The sequence below is a fragment of the Archocentrus centrarchus genome, chromosome 3, assembly GCF_007364275.1.
Source record: "Archocentrus centrarchus isolate MPI-CPG fArcCen1 chromosome 3, fArcCen1, whole genome shotgun sequence".
NCBI lineage: Eukaryota > Metazoa > Chordata > Actinopteri > Cichliformes > Cichlidae > Archocentrus > Archocentrus centrarchus.
Window position 1 is genome coordinate 19,975,893 of NC_044348.1, and position 15,558 is coordinate 19,991,450.

A 15,558-nucleotide genomic window follows, 5' to 3' on the forward strand; every position below is an offset into this window, starting at 1 on the left:
TCTACTTTTGAAGAAGAAATTTATTTTGCCAAGGTAAGTTTGTTGTGTCAACATCATTAGATTGCTGTCTCAATAAAACCTCAAACTTGTGCAAATAATTTTGTAGTCAAATTTATTTGTTGAGGCAGCCAATGACCCTTAACCCACATCAAAAAAAAGTGTTTACTTGCGCTAGCATACATATTTACAGTATGTGACTGCATGTGCTCACCTGCCCAAAGCTGACAGGCTGCTGCTGGAATGCAGGGGCAACTTTCTGATGCCTGTTGAGGTGGGAAGTGGAGTGGTGATGCTGTCGCCCAGGAAAGCCGCGCCCTTTGGACTGGCATAAAGACTCTAAGCCTGAAGAAGCAGGTCATGCGAAAAGGGGCATAGAGAAGAGATCAAAGATTGAGATTACACTTTTAAACATGGAAAAAACGCAGTGTCCCACTAACAATATCAGATTGTAAATAACAGGCTAACAAGACTGAGCCAGAGATCCAACTACATCCACAGAAATGGCAACATTTGTAGCAGGAGGCTCTGAAGGCTTATCAGTGATTTCAGCTGTGTTTGATCAGTTCCAAACCTTTAAACACAGTTGTGTCTGTCCTCTGATTTAGATGGATATAAATAGATATGTTTTTGGGGGTCAGGGAGGGGTTTGTAACTAAGCTTGTTCATAGAGCTTATAGCGGGGTCAGAGCAACAGCTATAAATACATATGGCAGCACTAGAATAGGAAGCTGTGCCCTTTTATGTGTGGCTTTAGTTGCAATACTCTGAAGGTTGGAGACATGAAAGGTAATATGAGTCTGTATGATATTCTCTGAGGAATCACAGTTGAACCGTCGACTTTTAAGGTCTTATTTACAAAAAGGCAGCTCTTAAATAAACAAGGTCCCACTGACCACAGCTGTTACAAAATCTACATACAGCATGCATAACTCCATTTTAACACCAAATATAAAATAATCATTCAATCACTCAACATTCATTTATTTAACATTGCCAGAAATGTTAAAGTTTTCTGGTTGGTATCTTTTTTTTTTTTTTTTTTGAGTATTTTATTCAGGATATTATACATGCATTTTGGGGCAATTGCGCATGCCTCATGTAGCTTCAAGAAATCCAGCTCCACACAGATACAGAAGATCTTTCAGAGTCTGAAGTCAGAGTGAAAAGCAGCAAACGGCAAACAAATATCCACTCCAAAGATCAGAGCAGATATGTCAGGGCACGTAACCCATAATCACCTGTGAGAACCTCTGTGGCCTACTAAAACGACATAATCCAAGGCCATGTGACCTGTGGAGCAGACAGTAGCAGTGATGACTAGACCTCTAAGCTAGCTCGACACAGTCATGGATTTGCTAACTGTCTGACTCAACAATAACGTCAGAGTGTACTTCAGATACCTAGCAACTGAGCCTCACGAAGGAAAATAGTACTGTTATCAACAATATTAATAGCTATCATTTAAGTTTAGAATGAACAACGTCCCTTCCAGTAGCATAAGCACATATGTACAAATAAAAATTATTACCTCAACTCAAACTCAGACCGAACTGAGGAGCAAGTGTTCAGTTTTACCTGTGTTGCTAGGCATTTCACTGACGGCAGAGTTGTTGTTGTTCTGCACCCGCATTGGCGGGACCACAACAGTACGAACTGTTGGCTTGCTGGGCTCGGTCTCTGGGGCAACACATGCAACGCGAGGCTCGCAGTTCTGGTTGCTGTCAGCGATGTACCGCCCCTGTGTGAAGGGACTGTTGCTATGGCCAGAGGTATGTGACGCAGGTGAGCTGTCCACGGTGTCACAACCACTCTCCTGTTCGTCGTCAGACATGCTGCAATAAGAGAAACCGATGAAAGCAGCTAAACAGAACATCTCTCAGGGTTTCTGCAGGGCTTGCCAAGTAAGACTTTCTAAGACCTTTTAAAAAGTCCATCTGAAAAATTTATTAAAGCTGCCCCCTTAGGTTGACTTGCAACATTAGCTAGCCACACACTTCCTTTGGTTGGCATGTACTTTTTACATTTGAACTAAACTGTTCCATTAAGACTTTTCAAAACTAGGTAATATCTTGTCCGTTCAAGCACAGTCTGAATCCACCATCACTACTTTACCTGTTCGGGTGTTTGCAAGGTGAGGTGCTGGATTGGGCTGAGGCAGAAGAACTGGTGCTGAGCGTACTGTCTGGACTGCTAAGAGAACAGACTCTCTCCATACTGACGGTGCTCTGACATGCCTCACAATCTGCACTGCCCTTACATCTGTGTGTAGAGAGATACATAAAATCAGACATCCAATTTTTAAAAACTATTTAGAAATATTATGAGGAGGAGCATCGTAGTTAATACTCACTCTCCCATTGAGTGTCTTTGTGCACCCTCCTCCTCATCACTGCTGATACTGATGACGCTAACAGTTGGGCTAGCGAGGTCAGAGATCACCATGGCCTGTCTCTGCTCCTGTGAAACTGAAAGCTCCTCACAGTCTGGCTCCACTTTACAGCAGTTCTCATCATCCTCCTCCACCTGCTCTGTTCTTTGCTCCTCTACAATAGTGTGGCCTTCCTCTGGACATCTGGCTTCCTCTGCTTCGTCCACATTCTTTGCTGTATCGGCCATCTTTGGGGACTGACATGCTAGATTTTGGATGTTAGTGTTTTGGGAGATGTTGCTGCACCTAGAAAAGAACAGAAGAGGTGTTTGTCACATTCAGAATCCTTTACTCCATGTTTTTGTGTCCTGGCTTCATAAGGGGCGGGAGGAAAAAAAATGTCACACCTGTTCACAGAAGGCTTGATTCTCTTGTTGGCAGCTGGCTGTGGCCACACCACATGTGCAATGCCTATGTTGATTGGCTGGTGGGTGGACATAGTCATTTGCTTGGTTAAGAATGGCTGAGGGTGTGCAATCATGGAGCTGTAATGGTTACCATGGGGACGCACTTTCCTGCAAGTTAAGCAAAGATCTCAAATTGAGCACAACTTTCAGTAAAATTGGTGGGTGTAGCCACATTTCTACCAAAGGTACCCAAGAAGTTTCAGTGTTAGAAACATTTTTTCAAGGAACTAAAAGGTTCCTTTATACTGTTGGTTGTCTGCATTTGCACCACTTTGAAGGCCCACAAAGATTAGACTAATGAGATTTACCACTTGCCTTTACCAAGGAGAAAATGCTAAACCTCATAAAGCATGTAAACATGTTTTATGGGCCATTATGGAGACTGAATGTGAGATGACTGAGGCAATCTGACTCAAATTTAATGCTGCAAGCCCCACCACCAAAGTCTGTAGCAGGGACACAATTCAACAGAACTTATTATAAACTGTGCTTCCTATGGTGGAATCACACAGAGTTCCTATAAAGGTTTGTGGTCCCTGAGGAAAGTTCCTGTGGCAGAAATGCAGCTTATGACTCATAGATCGTTAACATTCAGGGGAGCAAGCACGCACACATGAGAAGAGGACGGTCGTTCCTAACACACAGAAACTAAAGATAATTAAGTATCAATTTTTTTTTTTTTTTTTTTTTTTTACAATGGGACTATTAATACTCACAAAAAAATGCTAAAATAGATGCATGTCTTACCCCCAGTCACCCAATCTCTGTGAGCCTGCCACTGTGTCAGATGCCATAGTGGTTGGTGGTGGGGGTACTGATGTCACCTGCTGCCAAGTGGGCACCAAGATCTGCTGTGCACGGCTTGACCAGGCCTGTTGGAGTGCAGAGCAGCAAAGTTGCATCACTGCAGAATTTTTGCCTTCATCAGGTTGCACATCAAAGGTCAACAATGAGCTTCATTCGCACACCAATGATTTTCTCTCATTTTTTAAATATCGCCCAAAAATAAATAATGTAAAAAATGATTTATTTACTTGATCTACGTGTACTAATGATGTCAAGCTGACGTTCTACATCAGTATATATTCTTTAACTTTAACTGCCTCATTACCTGTGTGATGACTCCAGGTCTGATTTGAATGGGCTGGATTGAGGGTGCTTGTGTGACCAGTGGCACAGAAGCCTCCATTCGAACAGAGTAGCCTGCTGGTTTGGCTGTGTTGGGGGGGATTCCTGCTGGGTGGGTTAATAGGAAAACCACAAAGTTTGACCACAAAAAAGGAATAAGAGTGAGAAATAAGTGAAATAAAGATTCAGATGTCCTACCTTGAATGGTCGGGGGACATAAAATGAGAGCTTGCTGAAATGATTCGTTGCATCCAAACTGACCACTTCCTGTCTGCAGTGGTATTCCAGGGTGCATCACTGAGGCCGCTGATGGAGCTAACCCCTAGCGGGGGAAGAAGAAAAAGATCATTAATGAATTTTTTTTAAAAGGGGGGGATAACTGTATTTTTCAGATTTATTATATTTATAAATCAGTAGCACTGAAGAGCCAGTAGATGGCAACATCCCTGTCAACAGCATTTTTTTTTTTCTTTTCAGGCAGAGAGAGACCAGAAACATGTCTTGCACAGAGAAATCAGTGCGTTAGTTAACTTTTGGCACAACAGTGGTCTACCAGTCTAAAGATGATAGTTCACACGGTGGAGGCCCACCTTAAACCCATAACACACAGAGAATCTGCTAAATTGCTGAATCAAAACATATTCAAGGCCCACTTTCTTACTAATCCAATCCCTGGAAAAATGAAAATCACTAAGCTTAAAGGCTTGTTGTTCTGCACTTAAGCTGTTGATATTGCCTGTTGTAAGAGACCTTTTGATATGAACGTGCTCAAGAATTGACTGCTTGAGGCGTAAACAGTCGAGCATGTGCCTTTGCTTCCCTACTCATGCTGCTCTCGTGTCTGGTTATAATCACATTTATTGGATGACAAAGCAACAACTAGGGCTATACTGCCTGCTACAGCGCCTGCATGGATCCCAGCCCCCACACGCATGATTGTAAACACAAAGCAGTCTTTCAAATTGGTAATGCTAAGAAAGCCACCATATACTGAACATTAAACATTTACCTTCTTTTATAGTGGTCCATAAACATAACTGAAATGAGAGTGCATGAGCTTTATTGTGCGATGTACCTGTTTTCAGTTCTGACTGGGAACGTGACAGACACATATGCTCTTTACATGTACTGATAGGCAGTGTATGTATGTCACTATTAGTCATTATTTTCATGTTTTATTGTCATAATAATGGATGTTAAATAGACTGAGTTGTTTTGCATTATAAAGATTCAAAGCCAAAAAAAAAGAGGGTCAGCTGCTCTTTTCTCCTCAGCAACAACGCTGGTTTGCACTGTTTCCATGACCTCAGAAACATGACGTGATTTTGTTGCCATGACAGCAGTGCAAGGACGCAATAAGACAGACAAGTCAGCACACAAAAAGGAAATAAAAGCAAGGTCTGTACAATTAATTTTCAGAGAAACACATAAACAGAACCACATATTAGCAACAATTAACATCACGTGGGATTATTCCATCACTCAGGAAACAAACTTTGTTTTAGAATATTTTAATTCTTACACGTAATAATTACTTCAAAACCCAATGCAGCCTGACCAACTTACTTGAGCATGGACAGCAGTCATCTTGCTGAAGGGGTGATTGGCTGAGGCAGCAGCGGTTGTAGTTACAGGCCTGATGAATGGCCCTTTATTTCGGTTTGCGGCCTCATACGCACTGGGACGAGTCCAGCAAACATCCATGATGTGGAAACATGACTTCACACTGAAGACAGGAGGAGAGACAAGAGGGATTCAAATTACGTGGGGTGGTCAAAATTACTCTATTTCTAAAAATGTGAGGAAAAGTGAACTAACTGGTTGCTATGTGGAAAATCAAGCAGGTGCTGCATTGTCACGAAAGGGTGGCTGAGAGCTTCGGCAGGAGCAATCCTCTCTTCTGCATCAATCAACAGCATCTTCTTCAGCAGGCCCACAAACTCCTGGCGGTCTGCCTTCTCTGCTAGCAAGTCACTACCTTCCAAATTCATCATCAAGTTCACCTGGAATACAAACATTAGTTTAGGCTGACCTGTCAAAATACCTGACAAGTAGCAAATAATACAAAAAAGTAAATTATTAAATTTTAATATGGTCTGTTTAAAATGACTCAAAGGATTTTTTATTACAGCACCTATTTTCCAGAAAAGTAAATGAACATGAATTCACAAGAATCTCTTCTGACGTGTAAATCAAAAGTACAGACGTGAACAGGCACTGACAGTCAGTGTGGGAATTTCCACCTGTGGTCTGTTTTGTGTGAATGAAACTTGAACCTTTTTTTCTGAAAGTTTACCATTCGAGCGAGGGGGAAGTTAACTCAAGAGGCACTTTTTTTCTTTCACAGTAAAAACATGTATGCTGTCTTCTCCTCATACATGTGTAGGTGTACTTCCTCTGGTAAAGTCCTAGTAGCCTACAACCTCTAAACCTTTGATGTTGAACTTCCTCTGAAGTCCCGATTAGTACATTGTAGTCCAAGCAGCTGAACATACATGCGCTATGTCATCCAAACAGCTGAAGATGTACTTCCTTGCTTCCTTTGATTTCATTCCCATCTCCGCCTCATGCTCATCTGTTGCCTGTAGACAGGAAAATATTTAGTGGAGAAGTAGCAACGGAATGAAGTAGAACACTTGCTGCATTCACTTGGGATTTTGTTAGTTTGTTACCATAAACTGAATCATTTGTTGTCACAGCTTTAGACATGGAGTGGGCCATTTACAGCTCAGGATACCAATATATATCCTTGCTCTGCCAGTAAACTGTCTCATCAGAAAAATACTGCAAAGTTCTAATGTGATAGCGGAGTATAAATATAATATATTAAGATAAGACAATGATCTTAAAAGGTGTACAAGTTTCAGTTTGCTGCATGAAAGTCATCACCATGTCTTTACTAGGAACTGCAATCATTGTTGACACACAGGAAGAATATATTTCCAATTCACCTTCAGCTTTAAGCTTTTCCAGAAAACCATAGAAACTATGTGTTTTGAATAATTAAAATTTCATTTATTTCTGTACTTTGCATTTAAACACTCCTCACCTTTAGTCTCCATGCTGCATAGGGTGACTCGGACTCTTTGCAAAAGAACCGCGCTGTCTTTGTCCCCGAATTCAATAAATGCTCTCCTGGCAAACCTTGCGTCTGAGAAATGTAGCGAATCTGTTGGACATGAGGAGAGATAGGGAGAAGAAAGGATTGCATTAAGAAAAGAAAGTCCTTTAACAGTCACTTCAGCAATGAAGGCTGTTTTCAGCATCATTATCACTCTCTCATAAAACTGCAGCACTGTTGTGTACTAATGGAAATTTACAAGGTCACATGACATCACACTAACAGGTCCCTCAGAGTTACGCTGTGCGGATGTGCACAGAGTGAGAACTGCTGCAAAGATCTTGAATATGGCATGTTCTTGAAAAGTCTAGAGCCAAATAAAACCCTTGTACAGAGTGTAAGTTGTGATCTCTGAAAGATGTCAGGGTCTTCATGAAAACTCCAATAACAAGGTTCCTATGGTCTCAATGCCAAATGCATTCTTGGACAACGACGGCTGTCACTCACACACGCTGTGAGACAAGAATGTCATACACAGGTTTATGAGAGGATAGCAGTGAGAAGCCTGGCTGACGTCAATCACACCCAAGTGTAAAGAACAAAAATCATTAGAGATTCAGTGCGGCTAAGACGCTGAGAGAGCAAAGAGCCACACTGGAGGAATGACAAAGATTATAAAGGGAACTATACAAGTATTCATATGTAGCACTAACATGAACATAATCCTATAACACTATGTGAAATCTAGATAACTGTAAGTAATACAAACATGTATGTCCCTAATTATTTATTGGGATGCCAATGGTGTATCATCTTTCAACATATGTAATTTTTTTTTTTTTTTAAGTTAAATGTTTTTGTTGGAACCATTTATTCTGTTAATGCTCTTCTTGGCCTCTTTGGCCACCGCGATGCTTGAGCATTAGCAAACTTACATCAGAGTGTTGCTGAGGTGCAAATACTGCAATGTGTCTGTGTGTGGGTGGGACAGTTCGTTCACATTAGTTGGCCATATGTGAGGTTACAAAGCACTGCATTCGCTTGCACTCTGATGGGCTACATGATGAGTGCAATCTCATTTGTTAAGTGACTTTGACAGGATGGTGGAGATCCCCTTACACTCAGCTATTATACAACATGCTGCACAACAGTCCATTTTGCTTTTGCTTTTGGAACTGTTCTTCCCTTCATATCAAACCCCATATCCCCATAGAGGCTGATTAAAGTGAATCTACCAGTCGCAATTTCTCTTGTTTTCTGTCTTGTACAAGAATGACTGACAAAATAACCAAAGATTACTGAAACTGCCAATTCTAACAAACCTTATCTCAAATTCCCCTCTTTTCATGTCCATGTTACACTGTAGCTAAGTTTTAGTCATGTAAACAGCAACAGACAAAAAAAACAACATCAATGAATGTGGGTGGGAAAATTCTTGTGACGGGAAAACCCTTATTTTTCCTCGAAGGCATGCCTCTGCTGAGAGCTTAAACCAGTGAGATCACTGGCACAAAGCTACAGCTTCACAAAACAACTATCTAGCGAGTCTGGGCCTGCTGCAGGGCATACAGGAAGCACAAGCAGCTTTTATTTTATGACAGCTCAGACAACATATATATATATATATATATATATATATATATATATATATATATATATATATATATATATATATATATATATATATTAGGGGTGGGACTCGATTAAAAAAATTAATCGAATTAATTACAAGCTTTGTAATTAATTAATCGAAATTAATCGCATTTTAATCGCATTTCAATATTTGACATGAGAAATATTAATTTAAGTTTGGTTGATGAATGAATCAATATACATAAGCTTAAACTTCAAAATTTTGTTTATTTTCCCACCAGTCTACTACACAGACCAACGAAGGGTGGAAGTGCTCCTGTGATAAGCAAACTCCTGAAATTAAAGTTAAGCATCATAACTGGATAGTTTTATTCAACATTAATGTCTCACTTGTTATAGTTGGAAATTAATCATTAGCTCAGCTGTATTCCTTGATGTTGAAATGTGTTATGCTTGTTTTAACACTTATTTTGAATTAAAGACTTAAAATTAAACCACAAAAAGGAGAAAAAGTTCGTTCTCCGTTTAACAGCTGCTTTTACACAGCTGTGCTTCGCACTCACGGTTGCTAGGCGACATGAGCTACGCAGAGGTGACGGCAGCTGATATGAAGGCTAGCCGCTCACTTCCAGCCTGTGTGGGCTGCGAAAGACGTGGGCCGGGTCCTTCGCAGGATGCAGCCCCTAATTTGGACATTGTGCGTCGATATAATCTGTATGCCGGGAACTCGTGCACTGAGAAACGTTCCACGGTGCAAAGTGCGATTAAAATGCGTTAAAATTTTTAACGCGCTAAAGTCCCACCCCTAATATATATATATATATATATATATATATATATATATATATATATATATATATATATATATATATATATATATATATATATACACACACACACACTTCTATCTCTAAGAATCCAACACTCTTCTTTTGTTGACCATGCCTACTCCCTCTTATTCGTATTCTAGACTGAGTACTGAAGAAAAAAATTAGAAATAACAGCAAGCACACTTCACTCTGATATCTGCAACTGCATGCACTGGTTGCCATTGTTGCATCACTTGCATGGTGCCTTATCAAGCAAGAGACAAAAAGAATTGTAGAAAGGATATAAACAAATGCCATTGAGATAACTGGTGGTATACTGGAGACTACAGCATCTGGGCTAATCGTTGACACTAATGAGGAGACACTGACTAATTGTGAGGTATGACACATTAAAAGAGGAAAAGAAGCCTCATGTAGATGTAAAATATGGTGTGACTAGGGGATGAGGTAAAGAGTGGCGGTGAGTAAGCGGAAAGCAGGGAATGAGGAGGAGCTAGAGTTATAAATACAATATGCTGTGTAGGATGGAACAAGACCCCATGTAGACCGATAAGAAAAAAAAAAGGGGGAAGAAGGGGTGGCAGTGACTCAGTCACTTCCTGGCAAATCAACTTATGACCCTTGGAAAATACCTCAAACCAACGGTCCACTACGTAGCTGAGGCATGCCCCGGAAATGCCAGTTAATGATTACTCATGACTTAAAATTTTCGAACTCATTTTCTTTCACTTAAAGGAACTAATACATGATCATCGATGTACTGTAGAAAAAAAATTTGGATTAAAACACATCTCTTTTGATAAATGCAAAGCCTGAATGTGTACAATTTCACAATTCTATTGTTTCAATAGAAGTGATGGTAGTTACATTCTGCTAAATGACTACAAAAAAGTAGTTTTATATTGTTTTTTTTTTTTTATTTCACTGATAGACCTGCGGTTGTCATAGAAATAGAATACATAGAAAATAGCCAGACTGGCTGATGATTAAATTCAAAGAACGTTAATTGTATTGGTTGTTTTCCTGTTCTTGGGGCAATTCAATAAGCACACAGGGAATCCTTTATGCCAGTGGGCAGGCTTTCAGACATATGGGTTTGGCATCATAAGACAGTTCAGTGACAAAGGATCCTGCAAAATTAGTATTTAAACCACTTTCAGAGATAAAAAGTAATAAAACAACAAACTCTTCTCTACTACTCTACATATGTTTGGATTTAAATACATACAGTCCAATCCTAAACTAAGGAGCATCCACCCAGGTCTAAAGCAGCTTTGTGACATGCTGCCTGGCTCGTACATAAACAAATTAATCATATTTAGACCAGTCCTGCCCTGTTCAAGTCAAATCTCTTTCGGAGGTGTTAAGTTATCTCTCCTGTCACAGTCCTGCAGAGAAAGAAAAATGATGCCAGGGCATAAAAATACCCTGGTATGACTACAGTGTGCAGCATGCAGCTGAGGGGGGGTAATATAAAGTGCTGCATGGGACAGAGAAGGATCTGACTGAGGCTGTGTTGGCAGGCTTTGCGTAGATGGGGCTCCGAGGCAGGGGAAAGCCGCTCAGCATAAGCCCAGATCAGTCTAGTCCTGGTAAGACACTGTCAGGGCTTCACTGGGAGGGGCAGGAGTCCAACAGCTTTTAATAGACATACCATCAATCACAAAAATATACTCTAATGCTCAGTGCCACAGATACCAGCAGATACAGTCTTCAGGGTGAGTACATCACCAAGAAACCAGAACATCAAGTGCAATTTGTTTTATTTTTAATTCCCAGCCGCTTCAGCTCCTGGTCTCTTTCTTTGCTCAAACAATTCATCATAATATTTCTTTCAGTGCATAAACATGCACAAATATTTTTCTTTTCATAAAAGTTTTCTCTCAAAAGCTTCCATGTTGAGATGGAGCAGAGGAGCAACTTAGTCATAGAAAGTAAAAATTTTAGGAGATGCTTGATAAGTTACTTGAAAAACTGAAAGAAAAGGATAGCAGGAGGCACACAGCAGAGATGGAGAAGAAGAAAATCCCCAGAAAAATGAGGTAAGACCAAATGGTGAGAAGGTGTTTGTTTACCTGGTCATACTCCAGGGCCCCGGGGTAAAGAGGCCAGCCCAGAAAAAGCTCTGCTATCACGCAGCCTAGGGACCACATGTCTATGGCTTCACAAAACGGCAATCCCAAAATAATCTCTGGAGCCCTGTGGAGCAGAGAAAACACAAAAAATAGTATGAGTAAAAGTCATATAAACTTCATACACAGCTATAATATAACTAAATGATATAAAAATTTGTCAAACAAATGTTCTTTTGTTTTTTTACAAAAGTTAACACAAGACTTACAAAAATAAATCTAATCAATTCACTTTTTTCAGTACAAACCAGTTATATTGTGAACTATGAATAATCAATTTTTTTCCTTTAGAAAAAAAATTGTTTTGTACAGCCTAGACTGTTTACAGCTGTTTAAAATCATGCATTGTGTACAGTTATTAACAGATTAAACACATGTACATATAATTCATACACCAATAATGCCTTTAAAAAAGACATGCAGTTAGTGGGGTTAGGTTAATTGGTGATTCCAAATTGCCCATAGGTGTGAATGTGAGCATAAATGGTTGTCTCTCTGTTTAAGCCCTGCAAGAGGCTGGCGACCTGTACAGGGTGTACCCTGCCCCTTGCCCTTTGACAGCTGGGATAGGATCAAGCACCCCCCCCCGGATCAGGATAAGCGGAAGAGGATGGATGGATGGAATTCTTTTTCTTCATCCATTTTTAAACTTGCAGTTAAATATTGTTTTTAGCTCTGTAAACTGGTGCTGAAGTCCTGAGCAAACAGTGGCACTGAATTCCTGAGGATGGGCAGTGAAATAGGATTGTGCTTTACGTGTGTAACAGGGCCAAATTAATTGTAAGCCAGTGCTGTGTGTGTTCTAGAGTCGGAGTGCGTCAGCAGGCCATGCCAGTGGGTTAGCAGGTCAGCCAGGCTGAGATCAGAGCTATCACTCTTTGACTGCTTCGGTCTGACAGAAAATAAGGAGCATAGTCATTATAACTTCAGCCCGCATGCTTGCTCAGTGTTACTTCTCCACAATAGCACTGTAATGCCATATCACAGGAATGGCTAATGGTGACACAAATCTGTCAGCACCACTAAAAGTAAAATATGCTGACAGTCAATAACTCAGCGCGCAAAGCACACCACAAACCTTAGAAACATGACAGCACACCGACAGGCAGGATCACAGACTATAATGTGAAGGAGAGACCTCCAAGCTCATTAAAATCAATAAGACACAAGTGGTATCTAGCAGACAAACAGTACAAAGCTGCCTTTCTTAAGAGCAGAAAGAAATAATGGTCTTATTATGCTTACTGTCTAAAATTATGACTAATATGTGAAAGGGTCTGTTTAAAAAAAAAAAAATTTTTTTAAATCAATTTACAATTTTTTTCCCTTCGGCAGGGCTGAGGGAAAATTCAACATGCCTGTTTCTGCTTTTTGAAACTGTATCAGTATACATATTTAAAGATCATGCCACATGCCGTGGATGCATTTACTATTAATAAAAATAACTGTATATGATGAACACTGCTCAGAATTTCTTAGCTCCAAGATTACACCGATTAAACCTGAGTAGTGGATCGTTATTTCACTTCCGTTAAGCATATACACAACACTAAAATAATCCATAGCACTGAAATTATCTTTAAAAAAAAAAAAAAAAAAAAAAGAACTCAATTTCAAGGAAATCTGCGCAAGAGGTACCTTGGGTCTGCTGTGTCAAACTGGGCATACAAACTAAGACAATCCTGTACTATCTTTATGTACATATTTAAAGGGACATTGTTCACAAATTGTGAACAAGGAGTTATTGTTCTCAAATTGTGAACAACGTCTGTGAAACCACATCAGACTAAAGGGTGTGGGACATATAGTGAGAAATACCAAAACAAAGCATTGCTAAATAAGGTTTTAGATAATTTTATCACCTACTGAAAACAACAGCTGCTCAAGTAGCCAATATAGCATCAGAAAACCAAAGTGGAAGTTATGTCAACCATTTCAGCTTTACAGGCCTGTCCTATTTATAAAGAAAAGTTTTTTCCCCTGGAGGAGTGCCACATATCAGTGCATCCTTTCATTCACGGAATGGAAGTATCATGTAATACCGGATATAAGATCCCCCACTGCAAATGTCCAAGCACTTACAAATGTTACAAATGACTAAATGACCCATACATTCAGCTACCTGTCCAGTGAGTCTCTTGTCCCACAGACAGACTGCATCTTGGACTACATCTGGCAACTATAGCTTATGTTATGCTCTCAAGCCTCAGAGAATAAGGGAGGAAAATGACCCACTTCTTCACCTGACACAGGGTTCTAGCTGAAGTGGTCATCCAGCTCAGAGCAGGTCTCCAGAGCAGAACAAGCAGTACCACAATAAAAAGGTGCAGTTCAAGACAGGGCAATCTGTCTGACTGCAGAACAAAAGACTCAATGAAGAGGCAGCTGAATGATATTGTGAAACAAGAGCACACATCCCAAGCGAGAGGGAAGCATGAGAAGGAAAGGGCTGGGGCTAGCTGGTTAACAGTAACTGAGCTTTAAAAATAGGCGTGAGGGAATCACAGATGCTAACGTTATCTCAGAAGGAAATAATGATAAATTGGTCGGCAAGCATTTGTTAATATACCTGAGCAGTCCAGTAAGTAAAGTCTATGAGTGGGGAAACAATGTAGTGTAAGGCTGATAAGTACACCATCAGAAGAGCTGCAAGGCATCACTAAAGTATGTCTTGCAGTTAGGCACTACTGTGTAACTAAAATCTTTTCTTTTCACAAAGAAATGCCAAATCAAGTCAATCAACACCCCCTATTCATTTGTGACACCCTCAGACAAATTAAGATTCAATAAAAATAGAGCACTTATTCTGTTGTCAATAACCTGCCTTTATACACAATCCTTTCAAATTTCTAAAAGTCAAAGAAAGTCTTCCAAGTCCCCACACAAGCAATAAGCACTACTGCAAAACAATCCTGTATTATGGCTTTATAAGCATCAGTATGGCATTTCTGTCAGAGAAATATACAATATGTCAACATGAGGCGCTAAATAGGTTCTAACTACATGTTTCCACTGGCTTCTCTAAGAGTGTGCTCAGCTATCATCAAAATCATGCATTCTTGCAGAATGCATCAACCAAAATAATCACATGAATTAAAGTAGGAGGATCTGGTAGATATAGAAATCAAAACCTGGTCAAAGATCAAGGGAAAACGGACTTCCGGGTGTCATGGCGGCCAGTGTGGCAGCATAGGAAGGTGACGCTGCATCGACAATGATTAAAGCCCCCTAATTCAAGTTATTAACACGCCAAAGGTTACTTTAAAATGAGTGGGGATAAAAATAGGAAGGGGTGAGTCCCCAGGTCGGAGCTCACAATTGCGACTTGAAAGCAAAGTGTGTGGAACACGCTCAGATGAAGGAGAGAAGATGGAGGATGAGGCCTTGCCTGCTACGGTTAGCTCACTGAGACAGGTGGTGGGCGAGGTAGTGGCGGAGGGCATGCGGGACCTTAAATCGGAGATGAAGAAGGAGTTATCCCTAGTGAGAACGAGCTTAAAGGAGGACATTAAAGTTCAACTGAATGAGCTTACTAACGAAATAAACCAACAGGTTAGCGCTGCCACCAACAAGATTGGGGAGGTGGCTGAGCGTCTTGGAGAAATGGAGAAGAACATGGCGGAGAGAGAGAGAAATGGGACGTTGGAGTGCCTGATGTTACCGTTCAACTGCTAAACAACCAGAAGTTGCTTCAGGAGAAGATTACAGACTTGGAGGGAGGCTCGCACCGGAATAACCTCCGGATTTATGGCATCCCTGAAAATGCAGAAGGTACTTCCATGCAGAAATACGTGGAAAACCTGATTAAAACTGAGTTGGGGGACAGCGTGGACCTGGACGGTCAGAAAAGCCTGGGGATAGAGAGAGCCCACAGAGCGCTGGGTCCGCGGCCTCCGGCGGGTGCCCCACCTCGCTCTACGGCGGTACGCTTTCTTTTTTTTTTTTTTCCAACAACTTTTATTGTTTTTTACAAGAAAAT

At 40.5% G+C, this 15,558-nt stretch overlaps 1 protein-coding gene across 7 annotated transcripts in view; it reads right to left on the reverse strand.

The window, feature by feature from the left end:
* The window catches only part of hipk3b (homeodomain interacting protein kinase 3b), a 52,185-nt gene that overhangs the window by 5,576 nt on the left and 31,051 nt on the right, over nt 1–15,558 (reverse strand). For 6 of the 7 annotated variants that reach the window (XM_030719824.1, XM_030719851.1, XM_030719869.1 and 3 more), the window contains 13 exons: nt 11,523–11,646; nt 7,013–7,132; nt 6,459–6,545; nt 5,782–5,966; nt 5,530–5,689; nt 4,162–4,285; nt 3,947–4,071; nt 3,583–3,707; nt 2,776–2,943; nt 2,351–2,674; nt 2,113–2,259; nt 1,576–1,832; nt 212–342 (listed from right to left, as the gene is read on the reverse strand). In XM_030719824.1, the coding sequence (XP_030575684.1) occupies nt 212–342; nt 1,576–1,832; nt 2,113–2,259; nt 2,351–2,674; nt 2,776–2,943; nt 3,583–3,707; nt 3,947–4,071; nt 4,162–4,285; nt 5,530–5,689; nt 5,782–5,966; nt 6,459–6,545; nt 7,013–7,132; nt 11,523–11,646 (2,077 nt within the window). The remainder of the gene's footprint in view (nt 1–211; nt 343–1,575; nt 1,833–2,112; nt 2,260–2,350; nt 2,675–2,775; nt 2,944–3,582; nt 3,708–3,946; nt 4,072–4,161; nt 4,286–5,529; nt 5,690–5,781; nt 5,967–6,458; nt 6,546–7,012; nt 7,133–11,522; nt 11,647–15,558) is intronic. The other variant, XM_030719834.1, reaches the window with a different exon arrangement.